The 23,365-nt window shown below is 38.4% G+C and overlaps 1 protein-coding gene across 2 annotated transcripts in view; it reads left to right on the top strand.

The window, feature by feature from the left end:
• Positions 1–23,365, top strand: part of LOC140482762 (nuclear receptor-binding protein-like) — a 103,710-nt gene that overhangs the window by 35,272 nt on the left and 45,073 nt on the right. The window contains exons 6-7 of one of the 2 annotated variants that reach the window (XM_072580351.1): positions 1,078–1,172; positions 21,188–21,211. In XM_072580351.1, coding sequence (XP_072436452.1) covers positions 1,078–1,172; positions 21,188–21,211 — 119 coding nt within the window. The remainder of the gene's footprint in view (positions 1–1,077; positions 1,173–21,187; positions 21,212–23,365) is intronic. The other variant, XM_072580352.1, reaches the window with a different exon arrangement.

Below are 23,365 nucleotides of genomic sequence, written 5' to 3' on the forward strand. Positions count from 1 at the left end.
CGTTTTTTTTTCATTTATATATGCTATGTATTCATAGATCAAAACAAGAATGGAAGCAATGCCTAATCTACTTAATTTATTTAAATAATTTATCTTTCTGTCGAATAGCAAGCCATTTGCTGTCAGCATTCTGCTTCATTATATATTTCCCCCTTTCATGATTTTCCTTCTGTCCAAGTAGAATAAGCTTAAAATTCCAGAAGGTATCTTTTTAATGACCTTGGATGATATTTTCAAGCTGTCTGTCATTTTTTGATTTCTGTTTTGACTTTGTGATTTGTGCTACAGTACAATGTAATCAGCCCAATAGATAATTCTTTGAAATGCTTCCAGAAACTATTTCAGAGCATTAATTTAATCTAAACAATTTTGCAATTTTGAATCATGTAATATTTTTGATTGTTCAGCACACTTAAGTTGGAAAGATCATCCATCTGTTAGGACAAAAACTGTTTGCCTTCTCCAAAAGTAATTAGGGTCTGCAAAATCCATTTCTACTTGTTCACTTTGAAAATTTTGTTTGATTTTGTTTCTTTCCAATGTACCTATTCAGAATTAGTTTTTTTTTGTATCTGATAGGTGCAATGTAATTTGGGGTTCTTTGGTAAAACCATTGTACTGAATATTAGCACATTGTAGAAATGCAAGTTGTTTTGTTCAGTTACTGATGCGTATGGAGTGAGTTGCTGTCTGGAGACTGCTTGTGGTTCCTCCAAGAAGGTGTGAAAATTAACAAGTTGTAGTTGGGTAGTCCTCAACTTTTCCTTTGTAAGAAGCAATTGTGAGTATTGGTTGGAGCCTGGAAGTGGCCAGCTGCTTGGTTGGTGAACTTGTTAAACCACCTGATGGCAGAGCAGCATCAAGTTTGTGAAAATTGAAATATTCTGAAACATATTTAAATGGTTTAGAAATTATGAATACTGTACATCTTTTCCCCATTGAACTAAATGTATATTTTTTGTCTTTAATTGTACGAATGTTATTCTGTTGAGTAAAACTTTAATTTAGTAAAATGCTATACATGTCTAAAGAAACTGCCAGTTTGCTCAGTTTATTGAATACTGTTTTATTTATCAGCTACCTCCACTCTTGTGATCCTCCAATAATCCATGGAAACCTGACTTGTGACACCATATTCATCCAGCATAATGGTCTCATAAAAATTGGATCTGGTAAGTATAAGAAAACCATTTATTAATATGTGTTGAACATGTATAGCAAATAAAAGTTTATTAAAAACCTGAAATTGATTTGGCCCATCAGGCTATTTTTTAAACTCAAATTTACAGATCACTATATTGAAGTTAACTGATTAACAACATTATAATGAAAAATTATCAAAGCAATTTTTCACAAGTGCACTTAACAGTTGTCGCAATTGTGCAACAACAGCATGAGCGTGTCGCAGACACACTAACAGCACTTAGCCCCTTCATATTTTGAACATACATTGATGGATGGACAGTTCAATGGCTGTTTTTGCTGCTTCTACCTTCAGTGTTGTATACTTGAAATTTAAGCAGGTGCACTCAATATTTGAAAATATTGTCAGAGGCCGTTTTGTGTGAGCCAAATCAATGTCAGCAGACAATTTTATGAAGAGAGGACATTATGAAGTGTTCACTCCTGCTTCAACTTGATCATGACACTTTGTGCTGTTGTCTTTACTCAATTAACCTAGCACAAACCTGGAGTTGAACTGAAGATCTTTGTGGTCCATGTGGCTGTATGTATTACAACTGCTCAGAGAAGATGCTAATTTGGATCTACTTGCAAGTCTGCAGTTTTAAGTCTGCATTTTAAGGATCTGCATTTCTTTCTTGAGCTTTATTTTGGTTACTTAAAACTTGATGAGAGAGGTTTTCTTTTTCCCCTCCTGCCTGTACTAAATGTCTATTCAAATATCTGTTTCTTAACTTCTCCACAGCAGTTGTTTTAAATGGAGATCACAAGTCATCTGAAATGCATTTTTTTGCATAATTTAAGTCACTTTGCATATTGGTGGTAAGCCATGTGCTTAGAGCAGAAGAGAAGGAAAAACTGAATTAGCTATGATGGAGAGTGGGCATTTGCAGCAAAAGTCATGATATGACTAATTTTAGGTTAATGTCAAAGTGACCTTTTGTGAGGATAATTACTGATTCTTTGCTATATTTTATATGTACAGTTCAATCAGGACATCATTATAATGGGAGTGAGTGAAAATGGTGCATTGCATTTTATGCATGGCTCAATTATGCATTTGTGCATGTTCCTTCAGATTGCCCAAGACCTTGAGGGAAAATCATAATATTGTCCATTTAAACATCAAAGTTAGTAATGCAAACAGTTCACTTTTCATGGCCTAGCTTATGTTTTAAACTCCAGTTGCTCAATATTTTCTACTTGGTAACTGCAGTGTGGACTTTTCAGATGTCTGGCTTGTTGACTGAAGTGCATTGCCATGTGCCTCTTTGCCTAATACATGGTTTTGCAAACTTTGTTTTTCATTGGGAATTTCACTTTCTTGTGCAGAATTATAGTCTAAATCTTAACCATTTAAAATTTTAGGAAAGGTCAGATGGCACCCTGTTGCATAGGCATGTCTTGTTTTTCCTCCAATAAATTTCATTTGTTCAGGTTCAAAAATAAAATCAAATGCTTAAACAAGTGTGTGCCATTTTTTTGAACAGAAAACAATGGATTGACCATCTCTAGGATCTGATACTGTTACAGTCAGCATGTATTAGATAGGTGTAGCTTTTGCAGAGCCCCCTGCATTAGCAAGTACTTTTGCTGTTAAGATCATCTATTGTGAGCCTTCACCAAGTCTTGACTCCTGAACACAGCTGAAATGCAAATTTCTGTAGTTCATTCATCCAGAGGCTTGGGCGTGAAACAGGAACTAGGAATAGGAATAGACTGTTAACCGTCAGGTCCACTCTGCCATTCACATAGTTCATTGCTGTTTTTCTGTTTCTATGTCATTTTATCATAATATCCTTACATCTCCTGATTTTTATAAGAGGAAATTTATCAAGCTGTCCCTTGAAGATATGCTGATTTGAATTTCCACAAACCTCTTGGTGACGGGGGTTTGAAGGTCACCACCCTTTTGAGAGGAACGTCCACTTCACCTCAGTACGAATTGGTCCACCCTTTCATTTGACATCATGTCCTCTGATTCTAGGCATTCCAATCATTGGAAACATCCTTCTTGTATCTGCCCTTTTGAGGCCTGGAAGAACTTGGTATGCTTTTGTGAGGCCATGTCTAATTTTTATAAACTCTCAAATGTAGACCTAGTCTCCTATGCCTCTCCTCAAGGATAATCCTGTCATCTCTGGCATAAGTCTGATGGACCATTGTAACACTGTGTGGCAGGAATATTCTTTCTTGAGTAAAGAGGAAAACTATACACCATACTTCAAGTGCAGTCTCTCGAAAGCTTTTTACGTTTGCAGCAAAACTTCTTTGTTCTTACCCTCAAATCCAGTCACTGTAATGGCCAGCATAAAATCTGCCTCCTTAATTGCTTGCTGCACATAAACTTTATCAGTTCCCAATCTTTCACCATTTAATAAATTGCCAACTCAGCCAGTTTAAGTTCCCCTGAAGCTGCTTTGCATCCTCCTCCAACTTTCCTTCCAATCTAGGCTTGTGGCATCAGCAAACTCTGATCTTTTATATTTGGTACTTGCATCAAATCATTGATATAGATTATGAACAGATGGGACCAAAACATTGATCCTTAAGGTAACCCCTACTTTCAGCCTGTTTTTTTTTTTGTCCATTAGCCAGATTTTAATTTACCTAAATATTTTACCCTATCTTGTGTGCTCACCTTTGCTTTTAATCTCTTGTGTGGCATGTTATTGAAATCCTTCAGAAAATAGAAACAAATTGTATCCATTCATTTCCCTTGTGTGTTCTGCTCGTTACACTCAAAAAAAAATCTCAGCAGGTTTGTCAGACATGGTTTCTCTTTTTATAAATCCATGTTGGTTTTGTCAATCAAATCTTTATTTTCTAAATATCTAGTTATTATATGGTTTAATATACGCATCCCCAGTATTTTGCCTGTGGGATTTGACTCTGCTTGCATCTGGCAGTTCAACCCAAGGAGAATAATTTCTTACACCGCTTTCACCCTAAAGCAAGTCTGCCTGATCAAATTCAAAAACACTGTTGTGGCTTTGAGGGAGCATGGTTGGTGTTGGAAAGAAACTGAAATTTGTATCAGCTGTTCCTTTTGAATCCTATCATTGTGCTTTTAAAGAAGATAAAACTATACAAGCTATGACTAAACATCTTTTTCTAGGTTATAACCTTGAATGTTTGGAAGAATTATTTAAATATCTTTGCACCATCTTCATGCTCCAAATATAGGCATGGTCATTATTGCGCATTGTTCTTTGAATTACTAGATCACTTGCCTTTCAAAGGAGCAGTAGAATCATAATTGTTTATTTGACTTTTATTTTTGCGTGGTGCATGCACATACACGTTGACATAAGAACGTGTTTTAAAGAATCTTCATTTGTTTAATGCATGTCGTCGTCAGACTTCAGTCTAATCAGTATGTTTGCCTCAGTATGTGAGGTGGTTTTCTCACATCTTTTTCATTTGTGCATTACTGAGATTGTAACATTCATAACTATATCACTTAAATTGAGACATGATGGTTTGATAAGTAGAAGATTCAGTAAGACATCGGAAATAAGGGCAGTGAAGGAGTAAGGAATTCTACAGCAGTGATAGTAAATACAGTGTCAATGTGGATAGCAGTTATGAAGCTATGTTTTTAAGTAAAAATGAACAGACTCAGTTTTGTATAGCATCAGTAAAAGAGGCTGGAGGTGAGAATTTCATGTTCAGACAAGTTCATTGTTTAGGATGCGTAACCTTGCTCTGCTTTTTTTTCTTGACAAGTCTTCATAGCAAATGCTACTGCCAGAATTTACAGATGCCCTATTGCTGTTGAATCTGTTCATCCTGATTGTTCTGGACAAAGACCTTGATTGGAATATCAGCTTTGTATCATACCAACATAAGGCCTACTGCTGCTATTTCCTTTGTGCCTGTAATACTTTTCAATAAGATAAAGACTGACTTAATCCTGGTCTCCACCCCCAAAATCCGTAAGTTTTTAAAAATGTCACAGCACCAGGTTATAGTCAAATAGGTTTATTTGGAAGTGCTGCTTCAAAAGTGAGTGCTTTCAAATAAACCTGTTGGACTATAACCTGGTGTTGTGTGATTTTTAACTTTGTCCACACCAGCTCCTCTAAATCATGACCCATAAATCCCTTGTGGAGAAAAATCTGTTGATCTCAGCCTTGAACATTTTCTATTTCTAGCCTAAACTGTCTTCTGAGGTGGAGAATCCCGAAGGCCATCACCCTCTAGAGAAGCAAGTTCTTCCTCATTTCTGTATGATATTTAATTTGTGCCTACCAGCTTCAGATTGCTCTCATAAGGAGACTTAGTCTTGGTATCTCCCCTGTCAAGACGCGTTAAATCTTTTGTTTCAATAATCTAACCTCCTATTCTTCTATACTCCAATGATTGAGCAGACTGAGCTTACAATCTTTCCTCCTAAGTCAACCCCTTCCACCCAGGAATCAAATTACTGAGCCTTCTGAACTTCCTCAAAAGCAAGTAGATTCTTCTTTTAGATTAGAAAGTCAGTCTTATATTGCACTATTGATGACAGTTTCACCAATGGCTTGGACATTTACAGCAAGATTTCCTTACTTTTATACTCCATGCCTTTTGCAATAAAACCTGACATTTTATTTGCATTCCTAATTGCTACTTGTACCTCCATGTTGAACTTCATGATTCATCTACAAAATCTGACATTGTTGTGCAACATTTTACAGTCTGTCTTCATTTTAAATACTATGTTGTTCTTTCATTATTTCTACCATAGCGATCAAGATCGCATTTTCCCATGTTGCTCTCATCTGCCAAATTTTTACAACTTCACCAATTGAAGGAGCAGCGTTCCGAAAGCTTGTGATTTCAAGTAAACCTGTTGGACTACAACCTGGTGTCATGTGACTTCTAACTTTGTCCACCCTGGTCCAACACCAGCACCTCTGCATCATTTCATCCAGATCATTAATGTAGTCAACAACGACACTGTAACACTCCTTTTGTTATAGTTTGTGAACCTCAAGATGACCCATTTATCCGCTGTTGCGTGTGCAGCTGCAAAATTTAGACATTCCACATGCCAGTACTTTGACTTCCAGTTCCAGGAACTGGTACTGCACACAGACCTCAGGTCTGTGCACTAGCAGGAATAGATAGGAAAGATAGGTTTCCTGTTGTTTAGTCCATCCTCTCTCCATGCTAAACTAATACCCCAGCAACGTGAGCTCTTATCTTGGAAACCTTTTGTATGATAACTTTTATTGAATGCCTTTTAGAAATTCAAATACACCACATCCCCTGGTATCCTTTTTATCTATCCTGCTTGTTACGCTGTCAAGAACATGAATCAAACTGTTAAACGTGGTTTATCTTTCGTATAGTGTTAACATGATTTTATGAATTTCTAATCATCCTATCATAACTAATATAATGAAACATTTCAGCATTTGCAAATAACATGCTAACTGACCTATAGGTTCTCTCTTTCTTTCAATGGTGGCTCTACATTTACAATTTTATATTCTGCTGTGACACTTCCAGAAGCTTTGAAACGTTAGAACTTTACAACCAGTCTACCCACTATCACTGCAGACATATATTTGAAGAATGTAGACTATCAAGTGTAGGAGACTTTTGGTCTTTATTCCCTTTTAGTTTTCTTGGTGCATTTTTCTCTGATGTGTTTTAAGTTCTTCTTTATCTCTTGATTTTCCTACTATTCTTAGGGAAAGACAGAAGACATTCTGTGCAGACAGATGTAAAATTCTTGTTTGAAGTCTGGAGTATTTACTTAGTCATAGTCATGCAGCATAAAAGAGGCCCTTTGGCCCATCATTGATCAATCTACACTAACAGTTTTGCAGCATGTGGCCCATAGCCTTCAATGTTATGACCTTCCAAGTGCTTTTCCATATATTTATTTACGTTTTTGAGGTTTCCTGCCTGTATTGCCCTCCCAGGCAGTGCGTTCCACATCTCTTTTTTTCCCTCCCCGCCCCCCTCAGTCAAAAAGATTTCCTCTAAGCCTTCTTCCCTTCACCACCCTAAAATTATGCCCCTTAATCACAGTATTAATGTATCATGTTGCCTCCAGGGGTCTGAGGGTAAGCATTCCAAAATCTGAGTATTCCTTTGAGCTTCCTAGTGTACTGCCATTCATAGAGTAATCCATTGTCTTGTTACTTCTTCCAAAGTACACCACCTCATGCTTATCAGAGTTGAATTGTTTGCTCCTGATCTGCCCATCTCTCAAATGTATATTTTTATTGATGCAGCTCCAACAACGCAAGTTTGGACTCTCTCCAGGACAAAGCAGCTTGCTTGATTGACACCACATCCACAGACATCCACTCCCTCCACCACAAGATGCACTGCAGAAATTTACCAAAGCTTCATAGACAGCACCTTCCAAACCCATGAACATTTCCAACTAGAAGGATAAGTGCAGCCAATACATGGGAACACCACCATTTGCAAGATCCCCTCCAAGCCACTCACCACCCTGATTTGGAAATATAATGTCAGTACTTAACTGTTTGAGGTCACAGGGCCATAGAGTCATACAGCACAGAAACAGGCCTTTCAACCCAACTTGTCCATGCAGACCAGGTTTCCTACACTGAACTACTCCTATTTGCCTGCATTTAGCCCATATTCCCATCAACTCTTCTTATCGTGTGCCTGTCCAAATGTCTTTCAAACGTTGCAATTGTGTAAGCCTCCACCACTTCCACTGGAATCTTGTTCCATAAACACACTATCTCGTGTGAAAAAGTTGCCCCTCAAGTCCCTTTTTAAAATCTTTTTCCCCTCTCCCCTTAAACCTATGCCCTCTAGTTTTGGACTTTTCTACTTAGATAAGGTAAACTGGACCATCTCAGTTTACCTTATCTATGCACCTCATGATTTTTTAAGTTCACCCCTCAGCCTCCTATGCTCCAAGAAAAAAAAGTCTTAGCCTATCCAGCCTTCTTTTTAACTGAAACCTTCCAGTCTCACTAATATCCCTGTAAATCTTCACTCCCTTTCCAGTTTAATAACATCATTCCTCTAGCATGGCAACAAGCATAGTACAGTCACAAAGCTGGTCCCTTTGTTTTCTAAAAATTGTTCCTTTTCTTATGGATACTTTGTTCTTGTCCTTTTTTCAGAGGGGTCATAAACAGCTCCGGTTTAGATTAGACTGGTTTGGTACAAAGATTAAAGGGTTTTGAGAGGCCTTTTTGATTATATGTAAATAGATGAGACTTCAGGCCAAAGTGGTCATGTTTTAGAAGTGACCTGTATAAAGAAGGGCTCGTGCCCGAAACGTCGATGCTGCCTGACCTGCGCTTTTCGAGCAACACACTTTTTCAGCTCTGATCTCCAGCATCTGCAGTCCTCACTTTCTCAGCGGAGTAGTTCAGTCCAGAACTAGTTAGAAATTCAACTATGTGGAAACAGGTCCTCCCCCTCTCCCTCTCCCTCTCTCCCTCTCCCTCTCCCTCCTAACTTCAACCTGTTCCATTGTTACTGTTTTTTTTTAAGGGGGTTTGCTTATTGAGGCTGTTGTATATATTCAGAACTGCATAATTAAGTCTAATTTGGGTAGACTGAGTTCTGTGGGGATTCTTTATTCTGTCCTTTGTGTTTTATTGTATATGTGTGAATAAATTTTTGTCTGTTCTAAAACCTGGTAGTTTACCTGGAGTAAGTTAGCTATGTTATGTTCACTATATACTTAGCGAAACAAATTGCCAACTTATGGTTTGGACTGCCTGCTTGAGTGTTTTGAGAAGTCTGGCTTAGTCAGTAACAGTATGCAATATTCCAAATATGGCCTTACCAACTACTTGTATAGCTCTAACGTGACATTCCAACTGCTTTGATTAATGAAGGCAAGCATGCCAAATACTACTTCAGTCTGTCCACCTGTGACACCACTTTCAAGGAACTATGTAGCTGCATCCCTAGGTGTCTCTGTCTGACAACAGTCCCCAGAGTCCTAATATTAACTGTGTAGGTCCTATTTTGGCTTGGCTTACCAGAAGACAATATCCTGCCTTTATGCAAATTAAACTCCATCTGCCATTTCTCAGTTCAATGGCCCAGTTGTTCAAGATACTGCTATATTCTTAGAAAACTTTCTGTACTGTCTGCTATAGTACCAATTTTGGTGTCATCTACCAACTTATTAACTATGCAGCCTATATTCTTGTCCTTGGAGATGTGTTGACTCACTCCTTCAGGATTTTCTCCAATAGTTTGTCAATCACTTGTCAGACTCACTTGTCTATAGTTTCTTGGTTTACCCCCATCACACTGTTAAAGTGGAACCACAGTAGCTATCCTCCAGCCCTTTAGCAGCTCCCCTTGGCCAGGCAGGAATTTAAAATTTTGGATTGGAGCCTCTAATTTCCTCCCTTGTCTTCCAAAGCGAGCTGGGGTTTTGTCCACTTTGAAATCTGCCAAAGCCTCCAATGTCTTCCCATTCGCTATGTCATTCTGTTGAAGAACATCTTAGTCCATCTTCCTACTTCTATACCTACATCCTGCATCTAAAGTGAAGACCAGTAAAGTACTGAAGTCTTATTATTGTCCTCTGATTTCACACGTAGACGCCTCAGTGGTCCCAAATGGGCCCTACTTATTCCCTAATTAATCTCTTCTCCTTTACAGGATATCATGGGATTCTCCTTAATTTTACCCACCTCTTTGTCTCCTAATTGCTTTCTTAAGATTCCCCTTGTATCTTCTGTACTCTTTTAGGTCCTCTGTTCACTTGCTCCCTTTGTACCTAATTAATAGCCTCTCTCTTTTTCTTCTTACCCAATCCTAAATGTTCATAGACAGCCAGGGTTCTCTGGGCTTGTTGCTCCAACATTTCACCCTAAAGGGAGCATGTTGGACCTGTACATTCCCCATTTCCTTTTTGATCACCCCGGCTATTCTATTGTAGATTTACTCCGAAGCAAGAAGTCTGCCCCCACCACTTAACCCACCCACGCAAGTCCAAAACCTTTTCTGTAGACTATCTCTTTCCTTGAACATAATGGTGCTGTTGACATTGTCACAAAAATGCTTACCGATTTTGTCACATTGTCATAAATGCCACCTTAACCACCTGCTAAATTAGAACCAGAATTGTCTTCCTTGTTGGACCTTCTGGGTGTACCATAACATAAAACCCTGCAGAATACAGTTCAAGAAATCTATCCTCTCTCAACCCTTTACACTATGACTACCCCAATTAATGTGTGGAAAGTGGAAGTCCCCTAATATAATGACCCTAGTGTTATTGTCACACATCAGTGAATTATCTGTATATCTGTTCCCTGCTGACTATTTGACAATATCACTGCCCCCTTTTTATTCCTAAGCTCTACCCACAAAGCTTAATTTGAGGACCCTCCCAAGGTATCATCTCTCGCTACTGCAATAACTGACTCATTAATTAATAATGCAATATCACCAACACTTCGACACCCTGCCCTGTCTTGTCTGAAGACCCTAACATAATTTTGAGTTGTCAGTCCTGCCCATCTGTCAACCACGTCTGTGTTGGCAGCAGTGTCTCCATTCCACATATTAATCTGCGTCCTTTAACTCATCTGTCTTCTCTATAATACTCCTAATATTAAGATAGAGGCTGTCCAATCTCTCCTTATTCTCTTGAATCACAGCAAGGCTGAATTCCCTGCATTCTTGTTACTTTATTATGCTGCGTCCCTATTAGAGTCCCTTGCCCTTAATAAACTAATTTAAACTCCTCCCAACAGCATTGATAAGTCTACCCACAAGGATGATGGTTCCATTCTGGTTCAAATGCAGACCATCCCACTTGCACAAGTCCCAACATTCCCAGAAACAATCCCAGTGAGGCAGAAATCTAAAATACTCCTGAGCCACACATTCAATTGCATTATTCTCCATTCTCCATTTGTTTTTCATTGTTAATTCATCAGTCTCGTTTTCTATGTGACCGTTGCTTACCTTGGCTACTTACTTTCTTTATCATATTTGTAGAAGCACAAACTGTGTGTGTTACTTTTTTGCCAGATTTCTCTCATTTTAATGTGTCCATCCAAGTGAGTGTTTTCCCAGTCTTTTGGTTATCTAATAATCTTCACAGCGTTGTGGTTTCTTAGTTAATTTGATGTCATTCTTCATTAGCTGCACATGTTTTGTCTTTCTCATATAGTCTTAAATTATGAAACATCTCTCCTTAAGTTTCTAATCCTGTTTACATAACACATTTCCTTACCGATTTATTTCTTTTTCTCAGTCTGCTTTGGCTATTTCATTTTGGATTCCTTTTGTTAAAATTTAAGGTGCTCAATTCAGGCCCATGTTTCTTGCACTCAGACCCCATGTGAAATTCTTCCTGTTATGATCACTATTACCTAGAGGATTGTTCGCTATGAGATTTTAGATTTTAATCCTGAATCAATGAATATGACAGATCTCAAATAGCAGTTCTCATGTCATACTTAACATGACGTGATATGATTACAACTGTATCACAAAAATTAACCTCCGCAGCCTGCACACCAAAGACCAGTACAAAAGATAATCAGATAAAATTTTACTTTCCCCTATTTTCACTTTACTAAATGGTTGTTTATTTTGGTAAAAATGGATAGGAATTTAGGGATAGATGTTGCAATTCTAGATTTGGAACTAGATTTATTAATATGGGCAGGAGATAAATACACTCAACCTCCTTTAACATAGCAATAATGTAGTTGGTGCTTTTGAATACCATGACAATGTTATGAAGGAATTAAGTAAAGGGATTGTTGTGTTTACAGGGAAATTAGGATACAAATATACACATGTTGAATGGCATTATGAACAAATGAGTACTGATCAGTTTTGATCATGACACTTCAGAAAGAATATATGTGCTTTTTAGAGGGGACAGACCACCATGCCTTTTGCTTCGGGGCCTATAATAACAGTAGTGTTTGAGTGTAGTTTGTTGACTACTTTTCTGGACTGTTGCAGCCTTAGTGAAGACACTCCAAACTAGTACCAGATGAGAAATTTTGAGCCATCTGACTTTTGGTCCATCGATTTATATCAAATTTATAGAATGTTTCCAAATGCAATTTGTAACTTTGAATTGGAAAATGACAGTTGTTAACATCTTGTTCTTTCTCTGTTTATGATGTGGAGGTGCTGGTGTTGGGCTAGCGTATTCAAAGTCAGAATCCACAGGACACCAGGTTATACTCCAACAGATTTATTTGAAATTTCAAGCTTTCTAAGTACTGGTCCCTCGTCAAGTGGACTTCACCTGATGAAGGAGCAATGCTCCAAAAGCTTGTGATTTCAAATAAATCTGTTGAACTATAACCTGGTGTCCTGTGAATTTGACTTGCTTTGTTTTTAATGGTAGCAGTTGCAAAGGTGAGCCTCATAACTGAGCTACTGTTACTGTGTACTGCAGCAGTTTGATTATACTGGTTACATTGTCATCATTAAGCTAGATATTTTAAAATTCCAGGTTATTATTGAATCCATATTTATTCGCGTATAAACAAGAGAATTTGTAAAGAATGAGACTTAACCAGTGGTAGTCATCCTCTTGCTGCATTGACATGGAACTATTAAGCTTTCACAGCATCTAGTTTTGTTTTCTTGCTTGTTTGGTAGCTTTTAAAGTTTTCTCACTTGTGTAAAACTAGTTCTAGCATTTATATAACTTGTAATTTTATCTTCTGTCTCACTATCTGGTATCCTTAGTCTGTGCCTTGTATTCATCAGTGCACTTGAGACCGAGTAAATTAAACTGGATTGTAACAATGAGTTGCACAAATGATTTGAGAATATTTGTTGTGTTTCTGGAATTAGGATACAGATGGTGAAGTTAATATCAATTGTGCAGGGAGCAACAGGCTTGTTTGATCATAGTTTTTCACCATTGAAATAATGCCCGTAACACACAGAGACTTGGAGGTATTTGCACACAAAATGCAAAGCTGGCACACGTGCAGCAGGTAATCAGGAAGGCATTGGAATGTTGGTTCTTCTTTCAAGGAACACAAGAGTAGGAAAGTGTTACTGCATCTGCATAAGATGCTGCTGAGATCTCGTGGTGCACTTAGAGCAGTTTTGATCCCCTTATTTTAGTAAAGATCTCATTTCATTGGAAGCACATCTGAGAAACCTCATAAGGATGATCCCTGGTCTGGATGGATTGTCTTATGAACTAAGGTTGAACATGTTGGGACTCCACTCATTGGAATTTAGAAGAATGAGAGTTGATTTCATTGCAACATATGGGATTTTTGAGGTTTGACAGGGTAAGTGCTAAGAGACTGTTTCCCCTGTTGGGAAAGTCTAGGACCAGAGATCATAGACTCAAATTGGCACCTTCAAATAAGTTTAAGGCTGAAATGAGGAGGAGTTTCTTCTGAGGGTTGAGAGTCTTTGGAACTCCTTACTGCAGAGAATTGTGGGGTCTGAGTCCTTGTATATATTTAAGACTGAGTTTCTTGATCAGTCGATGAATCAAGGATTGTGGGGTAAGTGCAGGAAGATTAATGTAAGGGCTATCGGATCAGCCATGATTCTGTTGAATGGGGGTGCAGGCGCAAGAGGCTGAATGGTCAGCTCCTTTTCCTGTTTCTAATGGTCTTTTATGGCTTTTCTTGACTTCTAGCTGAATTCCAGAGGTGAGGTGTGAAGTGACTTTGCTTGACTGAGCCTGGCATATGGCCTCAAGCAAAATTGAAGCTATTGGCAATTGGGTCAAGATGTCTATTGGCTGAAGACATATCGGGGAATCACACAGCATGAAACAGACCCATCGGTCCAAATTGTCTGTACCAACCAAGTTTCCCAAACTAACCTGGTTCCACTTGGCTGCAGTTGACCCATATCCCTGTAAACCTTTCCTATTCATGTAGCTATCCAAATGTCTTTTAAATGTTGTAACAAAGAAAATTACAGCACAGGAACAGACCTTTCAGTCCTCCAAGCCTGTGCCAATCCAGACCATTTATCTAAACCCGTAGCTTATTTTCCAAGAATCTGTATCCTTTTGGCTCCCTGCCCATTTGTATATCATGTATTCAATACCTTGTCCGATGACTGAAAGCATGCCGTATGCCTTGTTGACCACTCTGTCAATCTGCCTTGCCACCTTCAGGGTACAATGGACCTAAACACTCAAATCCCTCTGTACATCAAATTTCCCCGGGGCTTTTCTAGTTACCATATAATTTGCTATTGAATTGGATCTTCTAAAATGCGTCACCTCTCATTTGCCTGTATTGAACTCCATCTGCCATTTCCCCACCCAACTCTCCAATTTATCTATATTCTGCTGTATTGTCTGACCGTCCCCTTCAGTATTTGTTACTCCACCAATTTTAGTGTCATCTGAAAACTTGCTAATCAGACCACCTATACCTTCCTCCAGATCATTTATGTATATCACAAACAACAGTGGTCCCAGCATGGACTCCTATAGAACACCACTGGTCACAGGTCTCCATTTTGAGAAACTCCCTTCCACTACTACTGTCTCCTGTTGCCCAGCTAGTTCTTTATCCATCTAGCTAATACACCCTGGACCCCATGCAACTTCACTTTCTCCATCAGCTGACCATGGGGAACCTTATCAAAAGCCTTTGTGAGCTCCATGTATATGACATCTACAGCCCTTCCCTCATCAATCAACTTTTTCACTTCCTGAAAGAATTCTATTAAGGTGGTAAGACGTGACCTTCCTGGCACAAAACCATGTTGCCTATCACTGATCAGCCCATTTTCTCCCAAATGTAAGTAGATCTTATCCTTCAGTATCTTCTTTAGAAGCTTCCCTGCCACAGATGTCAGGCCCACCAGTCTATTACCTGGATTATCCCTGCTGCCCTTCTGAATGAAGAGGACAATATTAGCAATTCTGCATCCCTCTGGGATCTCTCTCGTGTTCAAGTATGCTGCAAAGATATCTGTTAAGGCCCCAGCTCTTTCCTGTCTCGCTTCCCTTAGTAACCTGGGATAGATTCCATCTGGACCTGGAGATTTGTCCACCTTGATGCCTTTTGGAATACCCAATGCTTCCTCCCTTCTTAAGCCGACTTGATCAAGAGTAATCAAACATCTATTCCTAACTTCAACATCCATCATGTCCCACTCCTTGGTGAATACTGACACAAAGTACTTATGTAAGAATCTCATCCGTTTTCTCTGACTCCACATATAACTTCCCTCCTTGATCCTTGAGTGTGCCTGTCCTTTCTCTGGTTGCTTTCTATAGTTACTCTCTCACTCCTTATATATGAATAAAAAGCTTTGGGATTTTCCTTAACCCTGTTTACTAAAGATATTTCATGACCCCTTTTAGCACTCTTAATTCCTCATTTGAGATTGGTTCTACTTTCCCGATATTCTTCCAAAGCTTTGTCTGTTTTCAGTTACCTGGACCTTTTTATGTATGCTTCCTTTTTCTTCTTAGTTTCACAATTTTGCATCTACCACTTTCTCTGGCAGTTCATTTTTACATACGAACCACCGTCTGGAGGAGGTTGCCCCTTGAGTCCCTTTTAAATCTTTTTCCTCTCACCTTAAAATATGCTCTCTAGTTTGAACTCCCCAACACTAGGGAAAAGACATTTGCTATTCTCTTTATCTAGGCCCTTCATGATCTTATAAATCTCTACAAGATCTTCGCTCAACCTCCAATGCTTTAGTTAAATTGGTCTCATCTTATCTCTTATAACTCTAACCCTCTCCAATTTAATAATATCCTTCCTTAGCCCGGTGACCAGAACTGTAGACTGTACTCCAATAATGGCCTCACCAATGTCCTGTACAACCTCAACATGATGTGCCAACTGAAATGAAGGCAAGCATGTTTTGTGAGTTTTAAGATTTGTAGCTCAGGTTGAGGTTCTGGATGTAAGTTTGCTCGCTGAGCGGGAAGGTTCATTTCCAGACGTTTCGTCACCCTACTAGGTAACATCTTTAGTGGGCCTCCGGGCGAAGCACTGTTGATTCCTGCTTTCTATTTATATGTTTGGGTTTCTTTAGGTTGGTGACACCATTTCCTGTGGCGATGCCATTTCCTATTCTTTCTTGGGGGGGGTGGTAGATGAGGTCTAACTCTGTGTTTGATGATAGAGTTCCAGTTGGAATGCCATGCTTCTAGGAATTCTCATGCATGTCTCTGTTTCGCTCATCCTAGGATGGATGTGTTGTCCCAGTCAAAGTGGTGTCCTTCCTTATCTGCATGTAAGGATACTAGTGAGAGAGGGTCATGTCATTTTGTGGCTAGTTGATGTTCATATATCCTGGTGGCTAGTTTTCTGCTTGTTTGTTCAATGCAGTGTTTGTCACAGTCCTTGCATGGTATTTTGTAAATGACATTAGTTATGCTAGTTATCTGTATAGAATCTTTCAAGTTCACTAGCTGTGTTTGTGGGCAACTGTGATGTCAAAGGGTCTGAGTAGTCTGGCTTAATTACCCTGTCTACAACTTTCAAAGAGCTATGTACCTGAACCCCTTGGATCTCTCTGTTAAACAACACTTCCCAGGGGCCTACTATTAACTGTATAAATCTTGCCCTTGTTTGTTTTACCAAAATGTTATATCTCACATCTATCCAAATTAAACTCCATCTGGCACATCTCAGCCCATTGGCCTAATTGATCAAGATCTCTTTGTAATATTAGATAACCACCTTCACGTCCACTGTAGCACCAAGTTTGGTATTATCCGCACACTTACTAACTATGCTTTCTATATTCTCATCTGAATTGTTTATATAAATGACGGTGCACCTAGTACCGATCCTGGTGGGACACAGCTGTTACAGGCCTATGATCCAAAAAGCAACCTTCCACCTCCACCCTTTGTCTCTTACTAGCAAACAACTTTTTGTATCTAATTAGCAAGCTCTGAGTTTCATGTGATCTAACTTTCCTGATCAGTGTATGATTTGGAATCTTGTCAAAAGCTTTCCTAAAATCCATGTGGATAACAGTTACTGCTTTGCCTTCATCAATCCTTCTGGTTATATCCTCAAAAAAAACTAGATCAAGCTTGTAGACACAATTTCCTATGCTGGCTATCCCTAATCTGTCCTTGCCCCCTCCAAATGCATGGAAACCCTATCTCTAAGAATCCCCTCCAGAAACTTCAGCTGCAGGAATTGGACCCAACTATCAGCTGTTTGGTCAATAACCTTGTGTACAACGCAAGGTCAGAATTGGAAACATTCACTGATGATTACAATCCTTGGCATCATTCACACGCATTGGATACTGAAACTCGGTGTTTATGTTGCAAGACCTGGACAGCATGCAAGTTTGTGCTCATAACATGATAGGTAATATGTGTTTCAACCATCACTTGCATTCACTAATATTACCATTGCTGAATAGTTGTCCTGGCGATTGCCATTAACCAGAGACTTGACTAAACTAGATAATAAATTCTGGAGTAAAAGCAAATGGCTGGAGAACAGCTTTGGCAAATCTCCTGGAGAGTGAAACAAATTTAATGCTTCAAGCCTGATATGATTTCTTTGAACTTAAGGGGCTGGGAAATGATGGTTTTTTTAATTTGTTGACAAAGGGGGAGAAGGAGCAAGTAGAACAATGGTAAGCATCCAGAGCAAAAGTGGTAGGGGGGTTTGGTGGGATCAAAAGAGAGGTAATCTAACGGAAGACAGTGTTCATGCAATGTTCATTCAGCATGAATGCATCAAAATTTTCTTTAGTGCAATGAGAGCTCAGTTTGCCTTTTGCTCTGGGCATCTTTTACCATTTATCCCCTTTCTCCTTTTGTCAACAGCATGAAAAGAATGAAGTTCCAGATTCCTTCAGTCCCAAAGAAGTTGAATTGAACTCTATATATCATGTTCATTTCTCTCCACAGATGCTGCCAGATGAGTTTGTACAGCACTTTTGGTTTTATTTTTGGTCTCCAGCATCCCCAGTACTGTACTTGGCTTTTAAACAAGTACTGTAGCTCAGAGGATGGGGAACACTGCCACGGGTGGTTCACTTTCACTTTCCCTTTCCCTAAGCCTATCCACCACCTGAGGTATGATTAATGGACTATTATTCACCTATTATCCAACAGTAATCAAACTTTATTCAGCTGACTACTTTGGAAGTCTGTGCCTCAGAGGGGTGGTGATTGGAGTTGTTGAATATTTTCGAAGGTGGAGGTAACCTCTTATTATCCAAGGGAATCCATGTTTATCATGAGTAGGGGGAATGTTAAACTTGAAACATAGCAAATCAGCTGTGACCTTTATTGAATGATGGAGCAGGCTTGACCCAATTGGCATTGTTGTGCTTATTCGCATTCTATTTTTCTCCTTTTTAAGTAATGACTTTGCTAGAATTAAGTAATTGTTGAATTTGTTTCCTTGTCCTTTTCATGTAGACAAATCCATATTAAAACAATTCGCTATTTAAAGCAATTCCTCATACCAACAAAGTTTCTGCAAATTGGTGGAGAAATGCATATGCTTCTGTTGTAGCAATAGCCTTACTTAAAATCTGACTCATTTTAGTCAGAATTCTTTGTGTTCCAAAATTGTTGAATAAATGTTAATTGAATCATCCCCTTTTGTGATGCTGCCTATCATCAATAGATGGCCTCACATCAATAGATGGCCTCCTATCAATAAGCAGATTACTATTTATAAATGTTTGTGTTTTTTAAAAATGTTGTGCTATTCCATGAATATTAACAAAAAAACACCATGTTACCCTTTTGGTAACAGAACTTCCAACTCTTTCCCAGAAATTCTTGCTAGTTTATAAAGTACAGATCTACGTAATAACAGGTTAGGGTTTCATGTATTGCCAAAATATAATTTGGAATCCATTCAGAACATTGTTTACATTTGACTCTACATGCTTTTTTTGGGTAAAGTTCATTTAAAATTAAAACACATTGATTCAGTTTCCTTTCTTTTGGCATCATTTGATCATCTGCTAGTACCGGGTGACACACATTATGGCTTCTGTTAACTAGATGATAGCTCTTTGGCTGAAAACTACCGAGGATTTGATCATTTTTCTGAATCAATTCTCTGGTTGTTTTTAACAGTCTCTCACTCAGTATAGAACAGATCAGAAGTTTAAAGAGGTAACAGAACCTTTGTTGCTCTAGTTCTGATTCAGTGAGTTGGTAATCCTGTCTACAGAAACAATGAATGACTCTGGTTTCTGATAGTCTTGTTGCAAAATACCACTTTGAAGATCTCTGTTAAAAGTTGAAATCCTTTTATTCAAGAGCTGTTAAAAGCCTATTTGTTGAATTTTTGTCTGGTATGCAGAATTTCATTTTTGACTGTTTGGCTTCCATGGAAAGAACTATTCCAACTTTCTTAGTGATTATAGCCAAATATTCCTCTTGTTCCTAGGGTGAGGCAATTTTTCAATGCTGTAAGCCAGCATATTTTTTATACGGTGATGCAACTTAGGTCTGTAGTTAATTATAGTTGGCTGATGATAGGGTATTATTATTCAGTTGCAAGTAATCTACGGTTTTATTGTGTGAAAGATACTACTCTAGAATTCCATCTTGGTGTTGCTTTCAAAAAATGATATGCCCAGTTTTGAGTCCACGTTTGAGAGTTTGGATCTCTGACCTGGAGAATAAATTCTTTGAGTTAATTGATCATTTAAAGTTGACCATTGCAAGTTGTTGAGGTTCAGGAGTAGCAACCTAAGTGTTTAAAGGCTTCTTTAATATCTTGGACCAAAGATAGACTAACATTCAATTTTTAAGGGAAGTTATCACAGATTAACAGTTCTCAGTAAAGAACATCAATAAGTATTAATCAATAAGTATCAATAACAGTATTCCACTGTTTCTACATTGCATTTCAAGGTAGCACATTCCTATTCCTCCTGTTGAAAAATACTGCTCAGCAAAGTCCCCATGGGTTCTTCAGTTAGCATTTCTAGGGCAATTAGGGATGGGCTATAAATGCTGACCCAGCTAGTGACATCCACATCCCATTATCAAATTTGAAAAAATTATTTTGCATTTTTGGAGAGACCAGCAAATTGGACTTTAATTGGTGGTTTTCTCTATTGTTCTTCATTCCTGATGCTAACTCGTAAGTGTTTGTTTCATTACTTGTGGTCAATCTATTTTAAGAGCAATGTAGGGTCTCCATTCATAAGTGAGGACAATCTGAAGGGTGTATCATGCAGCAGTTCCAAATAGTCAGAGGGAGGGGATTCTTGTGTGCAAGATATGCCTGTCTTGAAAATGTTGGTATCTGTATATTTCTCCCTCAAATGTCCTTGCAGTCTCAAAAGAGACATTCAAAGCATAGGTGAGGAGGAAGATGTAGCAGGGACTCATTCTCATGTGTAAAGTGCCTATTTGATTTTTAGCATGTGAGAGTTCAGTGAAATTTTTGAACTGTACGTTCACTTCCAATCTGAAAAATGACCATTTTGAAGTCTGGAGATTTTTCTACTCTTAGAAAACTATCAATCTCTAATGAATTTGCAAAACTCAAAAAATTATCCATAATTGTCCAACACCCTGTCTTGTCTTCATTTGTTTAAAATTAACAAATGAAGGCCATCTTCATGGTAGACTAAAAGAAACTGTAGAAAATCTCCATTTGACCAGATTATTATGGTAAGTGATTTCCTCTTAAGATGAGGGCTGAATTGCTATACAGTATGTCAACTTTTGTTCAGCTCACGTTAGTGAAATTATAAGTTAACCAAAAGTGAGTTAAACAAGAGTATTGCACCAATATATTTCATGTATTCACAAAACTCCTTTATCCCCCATCCTTCTTTTGGTTTATTTTCCTTTTACTCGCCTCCTTCATGTCTTCTACCCTCTTCTGTCTTCCATAGCCCATCCCAACCCCCCCACCCCATAACCTTCTCATCACACTCCACTGCCACCATTTTTTCCATCTAGCTACAGTATAGGCAGTGTCTTGTTTTGAAGCTTTTGGTGGTTCTAACCCAGCTGTTTGTATTTGCGAATGCTCGCTGTTCCATCACTCATCAATTTCTTGTTTTATTTCCCCGCTTACGGCCGCTCTGTTGCGAACAGTCTTTCATAGGATATTTGCTAATGGTGAGATACTTCTCGGCTCCTGTGATGTGACTGTGTATTGTTATGTTTGTCTTTTAGCTTTTAAAATGTGTTAGTGTAAGCAATTTATGTTGGGAATGCTTAGCAGTCTTAGCTCTTGCATGAGTGCATGTGCTCACTTTACGAAAGCAATGTTGGCTTTATATGGAGTTTGTAACCCTTGTATTGTAAAATGACATGAGTTCCATAAAATAACACCTGACTAAGCTTTGTCCTCTTCATGTGGATGCTTCAGCAGAGTCTGGCAAGTGACTGTTCTTAGTTAAGAGTTAACATTCTTGAGCAAAATGTATTCTGAATGAAAATTGTCTTTGTCCACTGTTCCTGCACAGAACAGAAAATCACCATGGACTTGTAGTTTTTTTGATTTGGAGCAAATACACTGTGTGTGTGTGTGTGTGTGTGTGTGTGTGTGTGTTGGTGGGGGCAGTGGCGCAGCATCCAATTAGCTTTGTGAACTCTGAAGCAGTAATAACCAATGTAGAGTTCTGACGATATTAAAACAACCTTATTCCCAAATCTGAAAAAGATTCTTTGCCCTTTTCATCCTCATTGAGGGCTTGTGGTTTTCAAATCTCAAAATTGGAATCACAGTTAAAAATAGTTTGCAAACCACTGACCATTTTAGCTTCCAGAAAGACCAAATCTTTGCAATTACTAAAATATAAAGTTTCAAAATATGTTTGTATTGATTTTAGTCAGTACATCATTTGTACCACAGCTTCCAACAGGCAGAGCGGAAGGCTCTTCCAAGAGGTAAACATTTACCATGATCCAAATATTAAGAGGATCTTTTTCAGTTGCCATTCTTCAAGACAACGTGACCATTTATTCTTTTTGGAAAAAATACTTGCTGGGAAGTACATTAATTGAAGCAGACAAATTGATGTGATTGGAAAGCTCTGAAATTCCAATCCTGTTGGTGCAGAGAGAGGGAGAGTACTTTTATTTTTATCCAGCAATTGCCCAACCAGCTCATTGAGACTTTTTTTAGTTAAATTGCACTTTGATACACTCTGTTGACTTGGCTTAGTGATAGCCCACAAACTCCTTGAATTCTGAAGGTTGTGGGTTCAACCCTAATTCTAAGGCTCTGGTCACATAGCCTAGGTTGGTGTTTCACTGTAGAGAAATTGCACAATTAATATTGTACCTGGCTGTTGGTGTAGCAGGATGTGTAATCTCGTGATAACTTCTTTAAGGGCAAAACACCACTTTACCAGTGAAGTGACCAATATCTATCCCTCAGTCATCTGGTTATTGATGTAATTTCTATCTGTGGGACCTTGTTTTGTATAATGTTTGAATAAACACAAAGCAGTTGACTTCAAAACCAGCTCATAGAACAGTACAATGTAGAAACAGAGCTTTCAGCCTTCATGAACTGTGAATCACACTGTAATGTCCCAAGAATGTGAACAGTGCTATATAAATGCAAGTTCACTTCTTTAAAGAATTAGTGTTTCAAAAGTAAACTTTTGATTGCTAATTCAAGACATTCCAGTCTTGTTAAGGGCAAGTGTTAGTTTAAACCAACAGTTCTTGGATATGCTTGCTGTCCTCTTTTTTTTTTTGGTGCCAGTTACTGGTCTTTAATTGGATGATAGTTTGACAAGAAAAGTGTTTGCAAGTTTCTGTGGAAATTAATTGTCGTCCACTCCACACACTGGTTCATTCTGCTAATACAGTGCTAATTCCTTCGGGTTGAAATCAAGAAGTCATCTCTTCTCTGGTTCAAAGTTCATGGGGAAAATAGTTCTACTGACTTCCTTTGACAGAAGCATCGCATGAGATTACCATATTTGTGCTTCCATGTCACTTTAAAGCGTCTTTTGCAGTTAGTTAACGTGGCAGAGCCTAACATGTTGGATGCTTTTCACAGATGGCAGATATATTTCTGTACACAATAGAGACACCTTTTTTCTTCATTCTGAACAATATTACCAATTTGTGCAATATCATGCAATGGTTTTGTCATAAACTTGTGCTTTATGACCCTTATGAAAACAAAATGTTGGCTGGGTTTGAAACTGTACGAGAAGTTCAAGCACCACGTACAAGTCAGCAATAGTATTTAATCCCTTTGACAGTCCACTTTTGTTTAAATTGCTGCTAAAGGTTTTGTAAAATGGGTGA

The sequence above is a fragment of the Chiloscyllium punctatum genome, chromosome 11 (genome assembly GCF_047496795.1).
Source record: "Chiloscyllium punctatum isolate Juve2018m chromosome 11, sChiPun1.3, whole genome shotgun sequence".
Classification (NCBI taxonomy): domain Eukaryota; kingdom Metazoa; phylum Chordata; class Chondrichthyes; order Orectolobiformes; family Hemiscylliidae; genus Chiloscyllium; species Chiloscyllium punctatum.